The sequence below is a fragment of the Seriola dumerili genome, unplaced genomic scaffold (assembly GCF_002260705.1).
Source record: "Seriola dumerili isolate Sdu_G_001 unplaced genomic scaffold, Sdu_1.0 BDQW01000262.1, whole genome shotgun sequence".
NCBI lineage: Eukaryota > Metazoa > Chordata > Actinopteri > Carangiformes > Carangidae > Seriola > Seriola dumerili.
Genome location: NW_019174517.1, coordinates 792,344 through 807,182, shown reverse-complemented (window position 1 = coordinate 807,182; position 14,839 = coordinate 792,344). Strand labels below are relative to the sequence as shown.

At 38.2% G+C, this 14,839-nt stretch overlaps 1 protein-coding gene and 1 pseudogene across 1 annotated transcript in view; both read right to left on the bottom strand.

Annotated features, from left to right (window-relative positions):
• Positions 1-246: 246 nt before the first annotated feature.
• Positions 247-4,449, bottom strand: LOC111230340 (annotated as a pseudogene).
• Positions 4,450-9,091: 4,642 nt separating this feature from the next.
• Positions 9,092-14,839, bottom strand: part of LOC111230339 (interferon-induced very large GTPase 1-like) — a 7,333-nt gene continuing 1,585 nt past the window's right edge. Inside the window, exons 2-3 of the mRNA XM_022757033.1 lie at positions 14,658-14,796; positions 9,092-9,237 (exon numbers count right to left, since the gene is read on the bottom strand). Coding sequence (XP_022612754.1) covers positions 9,092-9,237; positions 14,658-14,796 — 285 coding nt within the window. The remainder of the gene's footprint in view (positions 9,238-14,657; positions 14,797-14,839) is intronic.

Below are 14,839 nucleotides of genomic sequence, written 5' to 3'. Positions count from 1 at the left end.
GTTGTAGCTACAGGTTTGTTCTTGATTGTATCAAGTGACAGTTTTTCAAGATTGTCAATCAGGGATCTGATCAATTGTTGATCTTCATGCTGAAAAATCCCCTTAAAGTGACTTAATACTTTTGTACCTGTTTTTGAAACAAAGTCACCAAATTGTCTTAGTTTCTCCTTTTCTCTTTTGAACTTTTCCCTCTCTTGAGACTGTTGGCTTTTGTCACAACGCTCCNGTGACTTAATACTTTTGTACCTGTTTTTGAAACAAAGTCACCAAATTGTCTTAGTTTCTCCTTTTCTCTTTTGAACTTTTCCCTCTCTTGAGACTGTTGGCTTTTGTCACAACGCTCCTGATACTTGGTGAGTGTCACATAATCAAAGTAATCACGAACCCCTGATATGTTTTTGTATCTGCCACTGTTTTTGGAATCATTAATAAGATCCCATTCAATACCAAGCTCTTGAAGGATAGTTGACTGATCTTCCTCCAAGTTGATGTCTTCAATAGGTTTTGTATCTGCAGTTAGTTCTCTCACCCAGTCGCTCCAAACAGAGTCAAACTGCTGTTTAAGTTCCTCTTCATCTTGTGTCTTGTGTTTTAACTGATGAGCGAGCTCTTTGCTCTTCTGTAGCAGCTTGTTCTCAAACTCTGTCTTCTGATCATCAAGCTTTTTACAAGCCTTCTTCTGCTGGATAACTTCATCCAGTTTTCTTTTCACTCCTCTCACCTGTTCTTCATGAAACTCCTTGATTTTGCTTTCAAATGTGCCTCGCCACTGAACCAACATTTCTTTGTCTCTGTCATCATCAAAGTAAGTTGTAATTTCTTTTCTCCAAATGTCTTGCTCATTTCTTTAAAAAGATAACTGAGCTCAATCTTGTCAAGTTTTCCATTTTCAATTCTGTTGTACAGCTGGTTTTCAATGGCCAACATGTTGCTCCTCAGGGTCCAGGTCCAGTTCCCGTACTGAACCTCAAGGTTTCTATACACTTTAATTTCAAGTGTGTTTTTGAAACTGAAAACAAAGTTTTCGTTCAACAGGGCATTCCACAGGTCGTGAATTTTGCTTTTGAACTGTGACAGAGTAATCCCAGCAGACTGTGAAGCTTTAGAGAGGATGAAGTTCTTCAGCTCTTGGATGCTCTCACTATAACCTGGATTTGGAGGAGCCATAGGTGGACTTCCCTCCCAAAGCTGGGCAAAGTATTTCACATCTTTTTGCACATCAAATGCAATGATGTCACTGAAACACTCTGCATCACAAACCTCCTCTTTGGCAGCTAGTTGGGTCATCTGGTCCAGTTTTTCTTGCAGGCGTCTCTTTCCCTCCATGTTTTTCTCTGCAGCTGAAATATCTGTCACATTCTGGTGAACAAACACACAACTTGGAGAAAGTTTGACTTTCTTCATCCTCATGAAAGCCTGAACAACAATCTGCAGAACATCTTGCATCTCAGCTGGATTCTCTCCAAAGATGTTGATCAATGTCATGTTTCCCAGACCAACAACAAAAGTTGCCAGTTCATTGTCGTGGTTAAGAGCGGCGTTACCTGCTAATTCAAGAGCACGCAGTCCTTCAGTGTCCACCACCAGCACATAGTCAAACTTAAAGTCTCTCTTCATCTCCTCTGACACTTTGATCAGCTGCATGAAGGCACCCTTGGTGCATCTGCCAGCATTCACTGCAAACTGTAACCCAAACATGGCATTCAGCATTGTTGATTTTCCACTGCTTTGTAAGCCCAAAACTGACAACACAAACACTCTCTGGTCACCCAGTCTCTTGATGACTTCCTTTAAAAGACTAGAGATCCATGTCAAAGGCACATGACCTGCATCACCATCCATCAGCTCCATGGGATGTCCTGATATCATCAGGTCTGCAGCCAGCTCAGGGTATTTAGACCAGTCAGTCCGACTCTTCTTTGTTTGTTTCCGCAGAGATTTATGGGCTTCATAGATCTGCCCCATTTCTCTAAAGATGTGCTCCAAGCCAAAAGTTGCTGACTGTAGTTTTGTTGATATTTGTTCAAGCTCAGTTTGTTTTCTTTTTAGCAGATCAGGTTTGTCACGTTTCTTCTTCAGATCCAAGACCTCAGACCACTTCTTATCATAGCTTTGGAGAATTGACATGAGATCATCTGTGGAGAGGGCGTCTATTAAGATCTGAGTCTATTGATGGCAAAGATGAGAGACTTTCAATGAACAACTTCACCAGTTCACTACAGGAAGCATCACATTGTTCTTCTCGTATTTTCATCAGTTCCTGTTGCTTTTCACTTTTGTCCTTCTCAACGTTTCCTTTGAGGTGATACAGTTCTTTCTTTATTCTGCACCACTCATGCCACAGTCGGCCATGACAAGGGAGGAATTTATCTTTGATTTCTGAAATTTCCATTCCCTGAAGTAAATTCACTGTTTCCATAGCAACAGATTTCCCTTTTTGGCAGACTGTGTCTTCTTCATCCACTCTGATCCCAGAGACCTCGGCCATGGTTTCAAGCTGGAAGGATGTTTGTGATCCAGACAAGATCTCTCTAATGATCCTTTTCAGTTCTTCAGAAACATCTGACTGGTTTCTGTCTTTTAGACCCATTTTATATTTTCCTTCTTTCATCTGAACTGCACCACAATCATTATCAGTAATGAGACAAATCAGAGGCTTTGGAGACTTCAGAAGATCTGAGATAACTTCATTACTTTTGTCACCTTTTTTCAGAGTTGGTAACAGAACAACATTGACTGAAGATTTTTCAGTCAGTATCTTACGCTGTTTTTCAATCGACAGAGCATCACCATGAAGATTACAGAAGGCAGTGCAGTCAGTGAAGGCATCGTTGGGTTTTCCAGCAGGACAGTACCAGGCAATCTCTGCCACACCATCCATCAAAAGGCGAGATCTGGTGCTACCTGGGCAGTTTCTGTGGAAGAAGGTGTTGTGACGCTCGTTGATCAAAGTGTTCATCAGCTGAGATTTAGACACTGACAGTGAACCCAGGCGGAAAAATGACACCATGGGTGTCTCAGCTTTGCAGATGGGCAAACTCTTCATGGTGACAATGTTAGAATCATCCTTGACTTGAGTTGTCTTCCAGGTTTTTCTTATTTGTCTGAATGTCCACAGAGGACACTCAACATCCAGTGTGACTGGGTCAGGAACAAGCAAAGGTAAGGCGTACTGACACTGTGACAGCTTTGTCATCATGTTCTGCTTAAGGAAGCTGTCTGAGCAGTGAAATACTGCAATTTGAACGTCCATCGGATGAACATGAGTCTGATCTGACTGATCATAGTCAACGTTGGTGCTAAAAAGAGCATCAAAGTCAGTGTCGTCTATCTCAACAGTTTCAGACTCTGGAACAGGATTTGAGTGGCTCACCTCAGCTCTGTCTTGTCTTACAGGAATATATCTGGCTCTGTAGTCTAACATCATCAACCTCTGAAGAAAAGTTTGAGCTAGATCTTCCTCAGATGTTTCATGGTCCTGTTTCACTGGTGGACCTATTTTAAGAAAATCTGCTGGAGATAACTTCTGTTTGTCTTGAAGGTGAAGTCTGTGAAGCAGTGTTTCAAGATCTCTTTGATACTCCATGTTTCTATTCTTCTCTTCAGAAATCTTCACTGACTGTTGGAAATAATAAATAACCATTTACTGTATGTAAATTAAATGGTAACATCATATAGTTATAAAGTAAAAAGTCCTCAAGTTCTTGTGAAGTTTGTATTTTCTGACCTCATCCTTGTTTCCACTCATATCCACATCTGAGGTGCCTGCAAGACAACAATGAGCCAGAGTTGAATCAATACATTCTTCTAATGTTCACTGTAAATGATTTTGAACGTTAGTAAGTAATTTATCTGAATTTGGAGGTTTTTGTATTATTGCAAAATAAAATAATTCATAAACAAATTATTTTCTCACATGTTGCAGATGGAACAGACTTGATTTCAGACTCTCCTCCTCTCGCTGTGTTGTCATTCTTCTTCGTTGAGTGTTTTCCATCATTAACTGAGTCACGCTGAGAAAACAGGCGATTTAATTCAATTTAATCTTAAAATAAATAGGTTACAACCATTGAGATTAAGAACAGTGGTACATTATTCAGAGTACAACAAAACCTAAAATAAAAGTAAAGGAAACCATGTGCAGAAACTAAATGCTGTAAAGTAGGTTTGTATTTTAGGGAGAAGAAAGTAAACTGTTCAGTAAAAGTGTCTTCAGCTTCACTCATCCAGTGTCAAACCAGGAGCTTTGTGGAGTCAAACACTGTTCAAGTCTAAAGTAAAAAGGCAAAAGCTCCAATCTTTAGTTGAGGTCACAGGTGTTTGTGCTAGATTTTAACCTGACCTCATAAAAAAACAGGAAGCTTGAAAAAGAAATGTTGCTGTATGACAGTGACTACAGAGGATGAAAAGATCTCACCTTTACCTGTGTTGTAGCTGCTCTCTCCTCCAGATGATTTACTGCAGGGTAATGTAACAACAAGCAGATAATCCGAGACAGATGTTAATACCAGATCTGAACGGGGCATTACAGGGCCCTATATGATCAGAAATATTAAAATCTCACCTGTTTGACTTTGATGAAACACTGAGGAGTCCGTCTTTTCTTCTTTGTGGGATTTGTGGCCCACGTCTTTGGTGGTATCGTTCTGCTCTGGATGTTCAGCTCCACCAGGTTCAGTCAATGAATCAGACTAATAAATAAAATAATTGATTTCATGTCAGGATTAGTTCTCCAGGTTAGAGCCACTGAGATTAAAATGTTTTCATCAGGAAACCAAAACTAAGAAAAGTGCATCATTCTGCAGCCACTGAAATGTTAGCAGGTCTGACCCAGTAAGATTCCTGTTGTGACTTTCACATTAAAGTGACCAAGGTGGTTATTCAGACGTGAGACCAGCGTGTTAAACTGTCATCACATTAATGTGAAGGTGTACATGTCTGCAGGTGGGATATCAATGTAATAAAAAAGCTTTCTTTGTTAAAGTTTTGTCAAGTTAATTCATCCACTGCCAAACATGAAGAAGCTCGTGAAATGAAAACCTGCTCAGTTCTAGAAGAAAACATCATTTCAAAGGTCTGATGTTTGGACAGTGTGGACACTGTGTGTGTTATGAAAAGTTTTATAATTTCAGATTTAGGGAAGGACTCACTTGTGGTAAATGATGACATGACTTTAAAAAAGGGATACTGTGAGAATAAATACAGCTGTATGATGGTGACTGATCTTTACCTTGTTTTGAGCTGAACTTTCCTCAGATTGAACAAGATCAGCATGAAAACAATATGTGGTTTGTCAACAATTCTTAATTTATGACTGTTTGTATTGTCAGTTTCAGATTACCTTTGTCATCTGTGACAGATGATATTACAGACTCTCCTCCTCCTCCTCCTCCTGCTGCTGTGTTATCATGGTTCTCCACCTCCATCTCATCAGCTGCTCATCTTTACAGTCAGAAGAGCCATTCAGACAAAAGTGATAATTAACTATTACTGGAAAATGCACGACACTATTCAAACTGACTCAGAAAATGATTTGATCAGGAGAACATAAAACCTAGTTCTTCTCTTTGTGAAAGTAAGTCTAACATAAAATACTTTGGTCAAAATCTTGAAGATTTAACTGCAGGAGAAATGTTGTAAATATCGTAAAACATTTTCTCTTAAAATAAAATGCAAGTGAGAATTTTCTGTGTATTTTGCTGAAATAATTTCAAAGTGAGCAAACATGACATTTTCAAAATGGCGAATGATAGAGAAGGGAACTGAAGCTTAGCTTAGCTCTCCTCCTGCACTCCTTCCGAGTCTAACTATAATCTTCACCATTGTTGCTCCACTTCCTGATGGGGTCTAATCGCCAACATCTATTCATTCTGTTCACGGTGAATTTTATTTGACTTCAGATTTCATTTTTCTTCTTAAATGTGTCTTTATCAACCAGCATGCATGTCACACCAACCCCTCCTTGTGAAAACTAAACCACTGTGTCTCAGACAAACTGTTGTTCAACCGCATCAAAAGTGAAAGTACTAAATATTTTCCCACACGCAGTTCAGACGATCACACTTCACAAAGTACAACTTCCACCTCTGTTTAATACTGTTTAATACTGTAATTAGCATGTTTATGAATCATGTGCACAGTATCCATGATTTAAACAGGAATGAAGATTCAAGATCAAGATTTCAGCTGTGAGTTCAACTCATGAAAAAAGATCAAATCTGACATCAAGATAAATTAAACGTGTCTCTGCACAGCAAGCGTTCACAATAAAACCTCTTCAACACAGAGCAGTCAAGATTTAAAGAACAAATATCAAAGTAAGAAACTGAGGTTTGAGTTTAAACAGTCAATGTTTGTTATAAAAACTGTACATACACTGATTTTTACATATTTACACAAACACATTATAGAAACGTACAAACTCACCTTTGTTTTGTGTTTGCTCAGCTCAATCTGATCCGTGTAGATGAACCTGTCTTATTATGAATCCAAACTGTTACTGTTACTGTTACTAGGCTTTATACACTGATCAGAAGATTTTATTCTGGGTCGCCCCTCACAAACCCCTCCCCCCACCTGCTCTGAACAAATCAGATGTGATGTGAGAGGCCTGACGATCTGAGAAAGTGAAATTAAGCTGCTCATTCTGTGATGATCTAGACTGAGAGGAAAGAAACAAATACAGCTTCATCCATCTCGAAACAATTATACATTGATGTTAATTTGATTTGAAGTATTTTAGATTTTTGATATTGTCTTCAAATAAAAGTGACAGAAATAAAGACACAATTCGTTTGTATTTTATTTTGGTAAGTCTCATTTTCTTCTGGCAAGTAATACAACAGTTGTTCTTCACAGACAGTTTCGAACACTTAGGATTGACGTTCACTTGGACAGTAATGTATTTGACTTCATTCTAACTCTCGTGTTAAATCACAAGTCTAACACCTGCAAATACCTGCCTGCAAATCACCTGTCACCCCATTGACCACACCCAGAGGTTATATAACCCCACCCATCTGTATGCAAGCCCTTTCCTCCAAACCAGGAGAACAAAGACAACCAAGAACCAGTGAACTTCCTGAACTGTGGAAATAAACTCCTTAAACTGGATCCTGTTTAAATGTTCACGCCACATTAGATGTTCCGTTCCAGCTGTCTGTGGAGAACAGCTGTTGTTGTTGCACTGTGTTGAAGATGAAAAGATATTTAGGTTAAAATAGATCAGATTTGGTTAAAATGTGAGTCTTTTATAAAGGATATACATTATATTGTTTATGCTATGACAAGTTAAAATGCTGAACTCAGCCAATGAGCCTCTACATTACTATTGAAGCCCTCTATGAAAAATGTGTGTTACCTGGCAGTTCTCCTTCAAGGCACCAGATCACATACAAACAGAGGAACAGTCGACTGAGAGTCCCTGTGAAACCTGGTTTTAGAAATCATCTCAGATACATCAGAAGTCACAATCTGTAACTGGATTTTACTGCTGCCTGCATTTGATGTCATCTGTGACTGAAAACATACATGCTGGGAAACTGTGATAGGGTCTTCTACAAACAGATGTCAGATGTCAAAGGTGGAAATTAAAACTTTTGTCATTTAAGAAACAAAGAAGAAACATGGTCTAAAAATACAAACAGACAAAACTTGTTTAACAGGATTTTCAGATTTAAGTTTTAGAAATGAATTACACAGGTTAAAGAAATAATAAATAAACATTCTTTGTTGTAAGAAGTCGATCATCTGACAACATGTCTCTCATCAACCTTTTCATAATCATGTTCAATGAACTTCAAATGTCATGTATTTTGATTTAATAAAACTTCAAAAAAGAACAAATAAAAAACAACATATTTTCTTTTGTTTCACCTTCATGGAAACTTATATCAAGAATTTCACACTAACCAACTTTGTAGAGGACACACTGATTTAATATTAATATGAATGTATGGGTTTTTATGCCTTGCTTGTTCTCCAGATTACTATTGTTCTTCTGTGCTCTGTGTTTTAAGAATTAATATGAATAAAGCAATCATATGGTATATGTTGTAATTTGTAATGATTCATTTACTATCCACATTTTATTACTTAAATAAAAAACAACCAGTCAATGATAAAATCAATAAAAGTCTGTGAATGTCCTTCTATAGGAGTTTGGTTCATGAATAGTCACCTGAAAACAAGTATTGTGATTTTCAGGTGCGTAGTTGTGTTGGTTCATTCACAGATTGTACATTTCATCCAGACTTTTAATAGCTTGTTTCTTGGAGAGTCTTTGCCACTCACTGGGAATTTTACCATAGCCCTGAAATTTTAATTCATAGTGCTGCTCAAGTTGTTTTTGAAATCGACACACAAACCATTTCCATTATGTCAGTTTGGACTCATCAGGGGTAATTCTCCAGTTTTTGAACTCTGGACCAGTGATTCGGTCAGTTCAGTACAGTTTATATGGAATCTCGCTTTTGAACTATAAGGGGAAAAATGTGCATCACTTGCAACATTTGTTGCGCAGAAGACAACATCCAGTTCCACTGTGTCTCTATATTGCCATCCATTGATCCCAGAGTTGCACAGAATAGACATTTTACCCAGCAGCATTTGCACAGCTGATCGACGAGAATTTGATCAGGCTTCAGTCTGAATTTTATCATCTTATCCAATGAGAGGCTGATCATCTCCTTCATGATGGGTTCAAGGCCTTTCTGTCTCTTCTTTAAGAAAGTGCGTGAAGAAACGATTTATGTCTCTGAAGTTTTGAGAACAAATGGAATCAATGTACCAACACTATCGTCCTACATCTTCCATTAGCAACTCAAAGACTGCTGGTTGTTGGGGTGACAAGAAACAGGAAATACACAACCCCTTACAGAGAGGCGCAGACATCAAGGTGAGGGAGTAGAACTGAAGGAAGAGAAGATGCGTTTACTTCATGAAAAGTGCTGTAAAAAATTTTGGTGAGGACATTTTTGAAAAGCTTATGGCTTGAAGAAAAAATACGTATATTTGTTCACTTACCCTGCCACATGGAAAGCTTTAGTTTCATATGTGTCAGAGTGTTTCTATTAAAAAATTAATTTTGGTTTTAGATTGTACTGAAGATGGCGGGAGACGTGTTTTTGAGGTGGAGCTTCCTGATGGACAGGAAGTCCAGTTCCCTAACCGTGTTGGCATGGATGTCATCAGCTACATCAGAGTCACAGGGGACTTCAAACCGACTTCCTTCAAAATCTGCTAAAAGATACAGCTGCTTTAACACATGCAGACTGTGGTCATCAGTTTGGTTCAAGACGAGACCGAGTCTTGATCAGTTACTGTAAGAAATATTAATCATTAAGAGATGTAGCTCTTCAGTATATGGTATATTCAGTATGTGGTTTTGTTATGTTGTCTCTGAGGGTCAGTGTAATAAAATGTAACCAGATCCTGACTTTGAAATATATTTTCTCACAAATAGTGTCACAAACTTCAGATATGGTTTCATACAGAGAGCAACAATCCAATAAAAGGGGCATTACACCAGTTTTACACATGAGGTTAAGTTTATTTGTCACAAGGAATATTCTACCTGTGCAAAAACAGTTGTATTATGTCTCTGCAGGGAAATACATGTATCTAAAGTTTGAGAAAATAACTCGATAGAAGCTAATAGCAAGAATATCACTGGCTGACGCTTGCTACTTAGCTGCTAGCTACTGTAGGCTACTGCAGGTTCCACTTTACTGGCAGGTTCAGAAACGTAAACACCCCGATTTATCTTTATTAGAGGTCGCACCAGTTTCTCATACAAATGCCCCTTCCTCTGCATGAAAAGCAAAATATCCTTTTAAAATGAAAAAAAAAAGCTCACTTTAGTCGCAGCTATCTGAATGTCCTTATCCACCGGCAGCTTGTTGTTTACTTTAATAGGTCACTTCCGGTAACATACCGGAAGTTGTTGAGGATGGCTAATGTCATTTTTATTTTCTACAAGTGAACACAGTCAGCAGTCAGAAATATTAACCTTTCTTTATCCAAAGGAGACAATGAATAAATTCATACCGATTTTTTTTTACTGATGCATCGTTTGTTTGTTTTAACCAATACAAAGCCCATGTAATGTTTTCCACGTATATGTACATGAGTTTTACCGCCATCCAGTGGCCACAATGAGGAACTGCAACGGAGTAAATTTGTCAAGCTTCTGTAAATTTAGACCGTAAGAAACTTTTCGGTGAGTACTTTTAGATAATAAAGACTCAACTTAACGTTATCAGAAGTGAAGTAACAAAACAGTCATATAATAATAATGTATATAGTAATGCACTTTGGTGAACCGTTATGACAGGCAAGATCTGGTCTATTAATAGTGGCAACCAATGCTAGTTTCTAGCCTTTCTAACTGTGCTAAAGTTATTTAAACCCCATTCATCCAAACTTATAGTACTCTACATTTAACCGACATGTCCAGCTTGAGGTGTGGGGTTTGAAAGAAGTGGGCATCTACAAGGCAAGAGACACTTGAGTTGCAGTATGGGAAATGTAGGATACAGTGATTTTGGAGCTTGATGCAAACTAAAGACAAAAAGTCGGAACATCTTGGCCTCTGCTGCTTTTGACCATCTCTTTTTTAAAGTCTTTCTCTTCTGAGTCCCCAAACTTAACAGAGGTGCAATACTGAATTGTGGCAGTTCTCCTTTAAGGCACCAGATCACATACAAACAGAGGAACAGACTGAGACTCCCTGTGAAAAATTGTTTTAGAAATCATCTCAGATACATCAGAAGTCACAATCTGTAACTGGATTTTACTGCTGCCTGCATTTGATGTCATCTGTGACTGAAAACATACATGCTGGGAAACTGGGATAGAAAAATGATCAGTCAGAGAACAGAAGCGTGACACCTATGTGCAGACAACGTAGCAGAAAGCTTAAGAGCCATGTGGGATTTTCTTATCATGTTGAGACAAAGTCAAATAGACATAAGGTGATTTTCAAGTTTTATCAAATAGAAACAGTTAGGAAGATGATTTTACTATGAACCATGGATCAGATACAAAAGGTGGGGTCTTCTACAAACAGATGTCAGATCTCAAAGGTGGAAACTAAAACTTTTGTCATTTAAGAAACAAAAAAGAAACATGGTCTTTCAACAGATGTGATGTAGTTATTTTTATTATGCTCATTAATAACATGAAAGGTTAAAGTCAACAGGTGTTTTTGTGTCGTCACTGAATGATCAGTTTAATAAATGATAAAATCTTTTAGAAATATTTTCCTCACATTGACAACAAAACAACAAAACTCATGCTGCTGTAGATATAATGACAGATTATTTTAAATGAGATTAACATAACACAGCTGAACACTTCAAATACGTCTTCAACATAAAGCATCCTGGATCAGTTAACATGATTCAACTTAAAATGTAAAGACTTACAAAAATACAAACAGGCAAAACTTGTTAAACAGGATTTTCAGATTTAAGTTTTAGAAATGAATTACACAGGTTAAAGAAATATACCCTCCATTCTTTGTTGTAAGAAGTCGATCATCTGACAACATCTCTCATCAACCTTCTCACTCATCTTTCCATGATCACTGAACTTAGGAAGTTCAGATTTCATGTATTTTCATTTAATAAAACTTAAAAATATTCATTAATATTGATACATGCATGAGTTTCATAATTTCTCTTTCTCTCTCTTCAAGAACAAACAAAGAAAAAAACATTGTGTTCTGCTTTACATTCATTTGAACATTTTTCATATCAACAAGTTCACACTTAAAAACTTTGTAGATATTATTAGCATTAGTTTTTATGCCTCACTCATTCTCCAAATTCCTATTATTCTTCTGTATTTTATAGGAGTTTGATTCATGAATAGTCACATGAAAACAAGTATCATCATTTTCAGCAGAGTAGTTGTGTTGTTCACTCACAGTTTGTACATTTCATCCAGACTTTTAATCGCCTCTTCTTTTCTGTATTTTCTCCACTCTCTGGGAATTTCTCCTCTGCCCTGGAATTTTAATTTATAGTGTTCTTCCAGTTGTTTTTGAAATCGACACACAAACCATTTCCAGTATGTCAGATTAGACTCATCAGGGGTAATTCTCCAGTTAGCAAACCTTGGTCCAGCAGTTCGGTACTGTTTATAGGGAATTTTTTCATCTGAATCCGAATTGGGGTAAAAACTTTGATCACTTGCAACATCTGTTGTGCAGAATTCAACAGAGAGTATATCTATGTTTCTGTACTGTACACCATTGATTGCAGCAGATCGATGAAAAGGGACACTGTGGTCATCAGGACTGTGATTTTCCATGGTGTTGGTGCAAACAGCTGCACAGAATGGACACTTTACCCAGCAGCACTTGCACAGCTGATCAATGAGGATCTGATCAGGCTTCAGTCTGAACTCATTCATCTCATTCAGTGAGAGGTTGTTCATCTCCTTCATGATGGGTTCAAGGCCTTTCTCTATCTCTTCTTTCAGAAACTCAAAACGGTTTATGTCTCTGAAGTTTTCAGGACAAATGGAATCAAATGTCAGATCATCTTTTAGAGAACTGGTAAATTCCTCCAGCCACATGTCTGTGTCTCCTCTCTGGGTTTTAACTTTCTCTGTTGCAGTAAATAAAGCCTGACTCACATGTTGTTTCATGTCTTCAACATTTTTCTTGAGTATATCCCGAGCTTTATCTTTGTGTGATGTGAAGATGTATTTCTCTACTTCCTCTTTTATAAACCTCTCCACATGTTTCCTTGGTTGATGGATGTAGGTAATGAAACCACTGAAGTCCTCTTTCTCTGCCAGTGACTTCAACACATGTTTCTCCAGGTTCACTCTGTTCCCATTGAATGCTGGGAAACTGCATTTCATCTCTCCAGCTAGATCAATGACTGTCTTGTTACAGACAGCCTCAACAGTGGAAACCTTCAGTTTTTCACAGATCAGTTCTCCGAGTACAACAGCAGAAGAGTTTCCTTTACAGAAGCTTCTGAAAATGTTATAATATTGATCCCTCTTGCTTTCTAAATAAATCAGTGCATCATTCTTCTTCTTGAATTTCTCATGGGACTCTGAAAGCCAAGTCCCTGCTCTGTCAAACACATACAGTAAGAGATCAACTGTAAACTCTCTCTTCAGAGCAAATTTCCTCTCTGATTCAAATTCTGTCACTTTCTCTTTGACATTTTTGGCAACTTCTTGCAAATAAGTTGGACTGTAGCGTGTTGTAGCTACAGGTTTGTTCTTGATTGTATCAAGTGACTGTTTTTCAACATCATCAATCAGGGATCTGATCAGTTGTTCGTCTTCATGCTGAAAAATCCCCTTAATGTATCTTAATACTTTTGTACCTGTTTCTGAAAAAAAGTCACCAATTTGTCTAAGTTTCCCCTTTTCTCTTTTGTCCCCTTCCCTCTCTTGAGGCTGTTGACTTTCGTCACAACGCTCCTGATACTTGGTGAGTGTCACATAATCAAAGTAATCACCAGCCCCTGATATGTTTTTGTATCTGCCACTGTTTTTGGATTCATCAATAAGAGCCCATTCAATACCAAGCTCATGAAGGATAGTTGACTGATCTTCCACCAAGTTGATGTCTTCAATAGGTTTTGTATCTGCAGTTAGTTCTCTCACCCAGTCGCTCCAAACAGAGTCAAACTGCTGTTTAAGTTCCTCTTCATCTTGTGTCTTGTGTTTTAACTGATGAGCGAGCTCTTTGCTCTTCTGTAGCAGCTTGTTCTCAAACTCTGTCTTCTGATCATCAAGCTTTTTACAAGCCTTCTTCTGCTGGATAACTTCATCCAGTTTTCTTTTCACTCCTCTCACCTGTTCTTCATGAAACTCCTTGATTTTGCTTTCAAATGTGCCTCGCCACTGAACCAAGATTTCTTTGTCTCTGTCATCATCAAAGTGCTTTGACATTTCTTTTTGGATTTCTCCATATGTTCGGCTCATTTCTTTAGAAAGATAACTGAGCTCAATCTTGTCAAGTTTTCCATTTTCAATTTTAGTATGAAGCTGGTTTTCAATGGCCAACATGTTGCTCCTCAGGACCCAGGTCCAGTTCCCATACTGAACCTCAAGGTTTCTATACACTTTAATTTCAAGTGTGTTTTTGAAACTGAAAACAAAGTTTTCGTTCAACAGGGCATTCCACAGGTCGTGAATTTTGCTTTTGAACTGTGACAGAGTAATCCCAGCAGACTGTGAAGCTTTAGAGAGAATGAAGTTCTTCAGCTCTTGGACGCTCTCACTATAACCTGGATTTGGAGGAGCCATAGGTGGACTTCCCTCCCAAAGTTGGGCAAAGTATTTCACATCTTTTTGCACATCAAATGCAATGATGTCACTGAAACACTCTGCATCACAAACCTCCTCTTTGGCAGCTAGTTGGGTCATCTGGTCCAGTTTTTCTTGCAGGCGTCTCTTTCCCTCAATGTTTCTCTCTGCAGCTGAAATATCTGTCACATTCTGGTGAACAAACACACAACTTGGAGAAAGTTTGACTTTCTTCATCCTCATGAAAGCCTGAACAACAATCTGCAGAACATCTTGCATGTCAGCTGGATTCTCTCCAAAGATGTTGATCAATGTCATGTTTCCCAGACCAACAACAAATGTTGCCAGTTCATTGTCGTGGTTAAGAGCGGCGTTACCTGCTAATTCAAGAGCACGCAGTCCTTCGGTGTTCACCACCAGCACATAGTCAAACTTAAAGTCTCTCTTCATCTCTTCTGACACTTTGATCAGCTGCATGAAGGCACCCTTGGTGCATCTGCCAGCACTCACTGCAAACTGTAACCCAAACATGGCATTCAGCATTGTTGATTTTCCACTG